At 36.4% G+C, this 8,867-nt stretch overlaps 1 protein-coding gene across 1 annotated transcript; it reads right to left on the reverse strand.

Annotated features, from left to right (window-relative positions):
• Nucleotides 1-2,449: 2,449 nt before the first annotated feature.
• Nucleotides 2,450-8,173, reverse strand: LOC145134927 (kinase superfamily with octicosapeptide/Phox/Bem1p domain-containing protein). Its single transcript, XM_079069731.1, has 7 exons — nucleotides 5,000-8,173; nucleotides 4,676-4,908; nucleotides 3,697-3,849; nucleotides 3,469-3,632; nucleotides 3,235-3,382; nucleotides 2,938-3,148; nucleotides 2,450-2,862 (listed from the first exon to the last, which is right to left on the reverse strand). The coding sequence occupies exons 1-7, from the start codon at nucleotides 7,683-7,685 to the stop codon at nucleotides 2,681-2,683; spliced, it is 3,777 nt and encodes a 1,258-aa protein (XP_078925857.1). The 5' UTR covers nucleotides 7,686-8,173; the 3' UTR covers nucleotides 2,450-2,680.
• Nucleotides 8,174-8,867: the final 694 nt, after the last annotated feature.

Consider the following 8,867-nt stretch of genomic DNA (forward strand, 5'->3'; position numbering starts at 1 on the left):
ATAGCCTTCATTAGGAACCTATAAATGCTAGATCCATCATTAATTCCGATTTATAATACTAATTGATTTACTTATGGGAGAGGTGTCTAAAATGGTCACATTAGCTTGGTTGTTGGATTTCAGAAAAAACTATATATCAAAATGGTCTTGCCTCCCAACTGTCTGGCCTGACTGATCCTTATTTGATAGAACTCTCAATATTTATTAGGATTAGTGAAAGATCTAGTTTTAATTTCCAGATTGTCATAAAGATTAATAAGTTAAAGTATTATAGTTTAATACTCGTTCAGGCGCTATCCTTCAGTTGGATCGTCAGCAGAATTGCTTAGATAGCTATCAATCTTCCAGCCATTGTCGATGTGAGTTTTCTCACTATATTATGTGCTCGAGTATATATCATCTATATGTTAGGATATAGTTACCATGTAGATGCCACTAGGCTAGTTCAGTTAGTTGGCAGTAGTATTGGATTATTGCTTGTTGTACTGTTTATATGTATTGATATACTATGTGGGGAGTTGAGGGCGGACCAGCCTTGTGCTGAAGGCCAATAGACTCGAGCGGACTAGCTTTATGCTAAAGGCCAAAGTGCGGTCCAGCTATATGCTACATGCAAAAGGGGGCATACCAGCTTCGTGCTGAAGGCAAGGGCTGACCAGCTTTATGCTGATGGCCATTATGTGTATGTATTGTATATGTATTGTGACATATGATATTTTGGGGAAATCACTAAGTTTCGTGCTTACCCGGTTGATATTAAATGTTTTCAGGTACTCCATCAGTTAATAAGAAGGGCGAAGCTCGACTGTACACACGCATTTGCAACCTGTTTTCACATATATTCTGAAATAAGATAAATGACTTTTGTAAAACACTGTATTTGTCACGAATAAATGAAATATTATTTTTTATATAAAAATGAAAATTTTGCCTTGAAAACGAGACGTTACAATTAATTTGTCGCTAATCATTAATTCATCACTAATTTGTCACTAATCGGTTGCTAATATGTCCCTATCCGTTGCTAATCCAACTTTTAAGAGCTCATTTCTAATTTTCGATCAGGACATTTAAAATGAATGGACCGACCCTGATAGTGGAATAACCGTTTGCTCAACTATTTTTCTAAGCTCCATAAATTTGTTTTTATTCATGACCAGTTTGCGTGTGGAGATGAACAGAAATGGTGTTAGAGGTTTTTTGTTTATTCGTGAAGGTTCGTTTTTATTTCATATGTTAATGTTCTCACAATTTGAGCCTTTATATACAAAAGGTTTAATAATAATAATCACGAACACTATACAACGACTAACACTCCGCTCTCAAGTTCACCAAAATAAAGATAAAAAAAAGATAAAGAAAATAAAGGGAATGATCTTCATTTCCTTTCTCTCCAATTCCTCCCGATTTGGGAGGAGAGTTTCTAAGCAAGATTTATATAAACCTTCCTTTATTTTCTCTTTTATTATTTGCAATAAATAAACTTATGAGCAATGATTTTTTTTCCAATCTTCCGGCTTTCTTTTCTTTTTCTCCTTAAATGAGAGTGTGAAGCAATGCGTATGTGATAAAGCGAACAATAGAAATTTGAAGACTTTTTATCATAGTCACATCACATGTAACATGTTTGTCTTTGAGTCTCTTGATGGTATTATGTTTTCTTATGTGAAGAATTTTTATACTATTCATATTTATTCAAACTCCATACGTATAGTGGAGCAAAAAATATCATACAGAAGAATATCACCATGCATGTATTAAAACTTTGCCAGCTACGATTTTGTGATTGCTAGAATCTTCTAACAACAATCCCTTTTAATAATTGAAGTATTTTAGAGAATTTCATTTGTATTATGTACTCTTTATATGTATATACTATCAATTTTGTTTCCATATATCAAAATTACATGTTTTTGTTACTTACTGATATCAAAATATGTTAACATAATATTTCAAGTATACATCTTCAAATAATTTCAGTAAATCATCAGCCATATATCAACAAAACGTCCAACACAAATCTCATCCCATCAAGTATCATAATGATCATTCTTTTCAACAAATATATATACTTTTAATTATATAATTCTTTTGAATAAAAGCTAATATATGTTAATAAATAATTTATTAGTTACCGTTAACTTGGGATTGGGTTTGGTATTGGCCGGCCCCGCACTCAACGGTCAAGTGTCAAAAAAACATTAAACACGCACTAAACCTCCAAAAAAGCAAACAAAAGTAACCACCGGAATTGAGCTGGCTTTCATTCTATATTATCATATTATACTTTTTTAATAAAATTGTCAAAGTATACACCTTTGCTTAAGTAATTATATTTTATTTATAAGATAAAATTAAATAACATATAATAAGATTGATATATATCACAACAAAAACCAATCGTGTGTCGTGACATCATCATCATCATCATCATCAACTAGACAACAAATATCCAAATCAACTTCTTATTGGCATAGCAACCCACGTTCATTAACGCCGAACCATAACATGGATCATGGATGTGTGAAAAAAGAAATATGTTTGTTTGTGTGTGTATGATAATAAGATAAACCAAACCCAAACACCACCAACTCTGTTTTTTAAATATCCAAGATATGACAAACGTACTTTCTTCCTAAACTCTAGGTATTTTGACCCAAAATGATGATAATAAAAAAAGTTACTGATGTAGTTGTCCTTTTGGTGGAATCTTTGAGGTTATGCCACGTAACTGGTTAGCTATCTCCGTGAAGCTAGGTCTCTCTGATGGCTCAGCCGACCAACACCTCTCCATTAAAGATCTCCATTCTGGGTCGCATGATTCTGGCACCGCAGGTCTAAGTGTGTTGCTTACAATCCCACCTGAATTATTTAATTAAATAAATAATATATAAATATGTTATGTTTGTGTGAGGTGAATTGTGAAATGTGAAATACCGATTATAGCCCCGTAATGTAAGTCTGCGTATGGTTCATCTCCTGTAAGAAGTTCCCACATGACAATCCCGAATGAGAAGACATCGACTTTTTCTGAAACGAGGCTGCTGCTTCCATTTAGAAGCTCTGGTGCCATCCATGGAAGGGTCCCACGTACACCCCCTGAGATTAGGGTTTGTCGTTTCACTTTTGATAGTCCCAAGTCTCCAACCTTATATCACATGTCAAAATACAATACAAACTCTGTTATTCTTATTTGTTATTACACTGGACAGGACAGGACAGAACAGAACAAACCTTGCATATGGGACGGTGTGGATCACGAAGGTTGACAAGTAAGTTGTCGCTTTTCAAATCAAAATGAACAATGTTTTTTCCATGAAGGTATTCCATCCCAAAAGCAACATCCATAGCAATCAAAAGCCGTTTTCGCTTATCCAAATTCCTAATAATTTTTTTTATATATATAAAATATTTCATTACATAAATAAAAAAGATTTTAAAAATATGTTAATATGTTGGTTTAGGTACCTCTCGTTCTTTTGCAAAGCGGTTCTTAAAGATCCATTAACCATATACTCAGTTACAGTAGCAACCGACCCGCCCGGACCATCAAGTACAACCCCATAAAAGGCTACGACATTCGGATGATGAAGATCCGCAAGCTTAATTGCTTCGTTCCAGAAATCCTCTCTCTAATAAAAAGTTTTTATTAATAAATTTAATTAAAAAAAAAAAAAAAAAAACATATTATATTACCATGCGTTCTTGTTCTGAAGCTTTTCCTGCAAAACATCTGTCATTTATTCGTTTGATTGCCACGTCAGTTCCTCTCCACTTTCCATGGTAAACAGTTCCAAATGTACCCGACCCCAGTTCACGCAGCTCTTCAAGATCACTGTTCTTGATTATCTAAAATCACAAAAAATTCGTTAAAAATTTCTATCTTTACATAAATGGTCCCTTTGGTTTGGTGAAAGAAACAGGTTTAGTCCAAAATATCAATCTTTATTGCATGGCAATGGCGTCCTTGTTGTGGTTTTGGTAATGGTTGGTCACTTTGATCACACTGTTAGAAATAATGCGTTAAGTCATTAATGAAAAATAAATTACAAACTTGGTCCATGTGCTTTTCTCAAAATCACAAGTTTGGTCCATCTTTTAAAATCTTTCCAAAATCGTTCTTATGTTTGAACGGAGAAATGGTCCCCATGCTTTACTCAAAATTGCAAGTTTGGTCCATATTTTAGATCTTTCCAAAGTCATCCTTAAGTTTGAACTTCATTGTAGATATGTTCCCCATGCTTTACTCAAAATTGCAAGTTTGGTCCATATTTTGATCTTTCCAAAGTCGTTCTTAATTTGCATTTCGCTGCGGATTTGGTCCCTGTGCTTTACTCAAAATCGCAAGATTGGTCCACTGTTATTTTTTTCAGACTCGAATTTCGTTGTCAGAGGGACTAAATCCACAACAAAATGCAAACTTAAGGACAAATTTTGGAAGATTACGAAAACTGGATACACAGGGACCAAATACTTGACAATAAATAGATAGTAAAAAATGAACAAAATAAAATTAAGACAAAACAGTAGCAAACTGATAAAATTCACAACAGAATGAAACCAAAAGGACCAGCCAAGCAACAAAGAATCGAAAATGGACTGAACCTGCTATTTCCATCAAACCACAGGGACCATTTGTGTAATTTACTCTATAAAGATCAAAGCTTTACTTTACCTGCAAACGACCAAGCCCATCTGAAACCGGAAACCCTAGATTTGTCTTTTCTGGAACCTTTGTTTTCAAATCTTGGTCATCAGTATTACTTGTTTGCCCTTCACAGCTTTTTTTGGTTTCCAATCCACGTTTATTTGAGTCAGGATTTGAAGGTGTTGATGAATGAAGAACAGAAGCAGCTACACCTTCAGCAACTGCTTGAAGTTCTTGTTTAATCAACTCCTCAGCAGAACCTTTTAAAAAAAAAAAAAACAAGATTAAAATGATCAATAAAAGAACATATTTTTTAAAAGAAAAAGAAAAAACATATAGAAGAATACTGACCTATGGTAGAATGACCATGTGACACATCAAAATGTAATTCCAAATTCCCACTTGGCTGTGAATCATGCCTTAACATCCATGGATCTTGATCACTGAAAAGCGAGTTTGTAGTGTCTGGGGTTTCATTAACTCCATTAAACGGATTAAGTGATTCCATTGACAAAGGGTCAACTTCAGTTTTTGACTCAATTTGTAAAGGGTACACATTCCATTCACTGACAGGTGGATTTTCAGCAACAATGGCAGTGGAATCAACACCAGAAAACACAGGACTCCCTTCATTATTACCACCTCCCAAATAGGAATAAGGCATCATGTAACTCGAATCAAGATTCACCTCTTGTCTATTTTCCAAGATTTCCTCTCGCGGATTCTCAACACGAATATCATTGTTAACAAGAACATCATGAGGAGAAGGACGTATTCGTAATTCTTCCATCCTCCCATCAATTTGTCTTACATTATCAGGAAACTCCTTTGGCGACTCATGAACCTGGCTGTGGTCAGAAGTTGGTGAAGGAACCCCACCACCACCACCACCACCACCACCACCAAGGTTTGAATCACCACTAACCCGTTTGCTAACCATGGTTTCCTGCTTTGGTTGATATTGCATTGGGACAATAGCCTGTTGTTGTTGGGCTATACTTGAATGCCCACCATGAGGAAGTTGATTAAGCAATACACCATAGCTAGTTTCGGGTCTCTGAGAAAGAGTCCCATCATTCCCAAATTGCCCTTGAACAGCATACAATGGAGGCATCATTCCACCTCCTTCATGGTCAGCAAATCTTGACCGAACCCCAACTCCATGCATCTGGTCCACAGTGGGTCCGGGTCCAGATACAGGACCCATGTTTGGTTGCATCAGTCTTCTTGCATCCTCTAATCTAAGACTTTGATAAATTGGATTCACATCTGATATGTTTGATCTAGGGCTTTCTTTTTTTTCTTGTGCCATGGTATCAGAATGTGCATGGGGGAGTGCTTTTTGACACATGATACATCCATCAAATCTAGGCACTACTTCTTGATATATCATCTGTTGAGTTGGCACCCAAACATCGGAATAGGACACTTGGTCTTGGGGCGGAATCTGATTCCATCCGTAAGGTCCAGGAATGATTGGTGGTTGTGGTTGTGGTTGAGGTTGAGGTTGATATGTGGTGCAGGTTTGACTTTGATCAGTAGAAAGATTAACAGGGAATTGGTCCATTCGAACCTCTTGTTGCTGGACTACTTGAGGAACTGGAACCGGAACCGGAATTGGAACCTGAACCGGAACCGGAACCGGAACTGGATTTGGTTTGAAACTGACATGGGATGAAGGAATAATCTGCTGTGGTTGGGGATACATTGGAGCAACACTTCGCATCATCTGAGAAGGGTATCCTAATTGGGATGATGATGGTGGTGGTGCCACCTGTACGTATTCTGTCCGGTTGAATGTCCCATGGCGGGGATCAAGATAAGTCTGGACATAAGGTGCTGGCGGCTGAACGGCAGCACAGCTGCCAGGTGGCATAAAATCATATCCCAATTGCCTCTGTTGTTGGACATGAATAGGGAGAGGTGTTCTTTCCAAGATATCAAAATCATGATCAGATTGAGAAGGTGAAGCTGGGACAAGAGCGGGTTTACCAACAAGAACTCCGGCGACAGAACTGCCGCCAGGGGATAATCCGGTCATGGATGGGCCCATGGCCACCACCTCCACCTGATCATGTCCTATGCTGTGATTGCTATCACCACCACCCTCAGTTCCACAAGATTCTGAATTTTGAGTAGAGGAAGCACTTGCTAAACTTTCCTTCCTCCCAGCACCACTGCTGCCGCCACCGGAAAAACCATCTGTGATTCCGTTCACTGCCTCTACATATCTCTGTCCACTATCTTGTAAATCTTTGAATCGAATGGCACTGGAAGATTCAAGGTGTGAAAACAAGAACACTCTTAATTTAGCTGAACCATCGGAAGATCTTTCAACCAATTTATCATACTCATCCATCATGTTTACTAGATCATCAGGTCTAGAAACTGTAACAAGTGCATCAAGATCTTCATCGGGTAATTGATATTTAATAACAAGATTTTGTCCATATGAATCATACATCTTTTGAAGCAACTCATTGAATCTCACATCTCTTCTAAAGCTAATGATCCTAGTATCCCCACCAACATATCTAAGAACACCATCACTAGGTCTAGGCAAAATCTTACCTCCAAAACTACATAAAAACTTAACTTTCCTCCCTGAAGCAGAGTCATCTCCACCTTCATCACTAGCATGATCGGAGGCATTACTACCACCACCACTACCACCAACTGGTGGTAGATTTGGATCGTAAAAACGTGGAGGGGCTAAACTAGTATTATTATACGCATAACCAGGTAACATACCTACCCCTCCAGAAGTCACCGGCGGTGGCATACGTGGTAACCAATTAGCGACTGCTGGAACTACATTCCCATAATTCAAATTAACATAGCCGGCGTCGGGAACAGCCGGCGCTGATGAAGGGTAGTAAACCGGAATTGTTCCAGGGCTACCGGTGCACGGTTCACGCGGGAGAGGATTCGAATTTGGTAGAACTACAGGAGCCCCAATGCGAGATTCTTCACCCACCGTTCTAGCTATATGAATTGGGCGTAAACTATTAGGTAACGCATTCTGATCATACGCCATCTAAGATCTAATCAAGCAGTTTACTTATCTATCTATCTATCTAAACATAAATACTAATCATTCAGTTATCGTTTCGAAAACTGATTTGGGAAAAGGCGGTAGAATTCAACAACGTAAAACTACAACGAAAGAAATTGAGCTTAACATAAACCCTAAAAGAGACTGTATTTGAAAGAAAGAAGAAGAGAAGGAGAGAGGGGTTTGAGCATGCGAGTCGGTGAAGATTTACCACAATATGACAGGCGTCCCACGGCGGTGATGTGGTTTCTATGTCTCTCTCTCTCTCTCTCTCTGTCGTCCCCTTTCTCTCTCACACACAGACACACAGTGACACTATAATCTATTAAGCGAAACCTGCTTCTCTTCTCAAGAAGATGTCATAATCAGATAAAATCCAGAGTTTTTGTGTTCCCATTTTTTAATGATAAAAAGATTGCCTCTGCAATTTCTTGTGATGGAGAAAAACAATAACTAGAGATGGCAACACATATGTTGTTTTTATGTCCCAAAAGGGAAAGAGCTTCTCTTGTAATGTAATTATATAGACAAGAATGACCCTATGGATTTGCGTACGTAAGCACGTGAGGCAAGGGTATAAAGGTAAATTGACGTATAATTGGATATTGGGTTTGGATTTGTTTTTGTAGGATATTGGGTTTGGATTTGTTTTTGGATACAATCATGTGATTGATCTTATTTTAATTGAATATTTGATTGGGTAATTAAAAGAAGAAGTAATAATCTTTTTTTACAATTAGATTGTTTTTATCATATTTGAGTTTGTTTTAAACATAAACAGTTTTTTTTATAATGTTTTATGTATTAATTATTCTTTAAAACAAAAAATATTACAAAAACTGAAAAGTTAAATTTTGAATGCTTAAACATCTTAAAAACAGTTTAAATAGCCTGTGAAACAACTATGAAATTTAATTGCTATTACAAAAATTTCTTCTAACTTTTAATCTGAATTAATTGATTTTCGAATTAACACTAAATTTATAATTTTTGTATATAAAAATCTTTAAAAAAAAATAGATGACCATGACCTACGTTAAATAACTATGAAAATTGATTGTCATTTAGAATTAAGGTTTAATATTTAATATCATAAAAAAAACCTTATCTATTATGTTTTTTTCCAATTAATCCTTAATTTTATATTTTTAAAAAAAATCTTGT

The sequence above is a fragment of the Lactuca virosa genome, chromosome 8, assembly GCF_052849685.1.
Source record: "Lactuca virosa cultivar CGN04683 chromosome 8, Lactuca_virosa_CGN04683_v6, whole genome shotgun sequence".
Taxonomy (NCBI): domain Eukaryota; kingdom Viridiplantae; phylum Streptophyta; class Magnoliopsida; order Asterales; family Asteraceae; genus Lactuca; species Lactuca virosa.

Excerpts from the sequence above, each read along its gene's own strand:
- LOC145134927 (XM_079069731.1), bottom strand. The coding sequence starts at position 7,685 with ATGGCGTATGATCAGAATGCGTTACCTAATAGTTTACGCCCAATTCAT. Across the intron at positions 4,909-4,999 it reads ACATGGTCATTCTACCATAG|GTTCTGCTGAGGAGTTGATT; the intron begins GTCAGTATTCTT and ends TTTTTTTAAAAG. Across the intron at positions 3,850-4,675 it reads ATGGGCTTGGTCGTTTGCAG|ATAATCAAGAACAGTGATCT; the intron begins GTAAAGTAAAGC and ends TTGTGATTTTAG.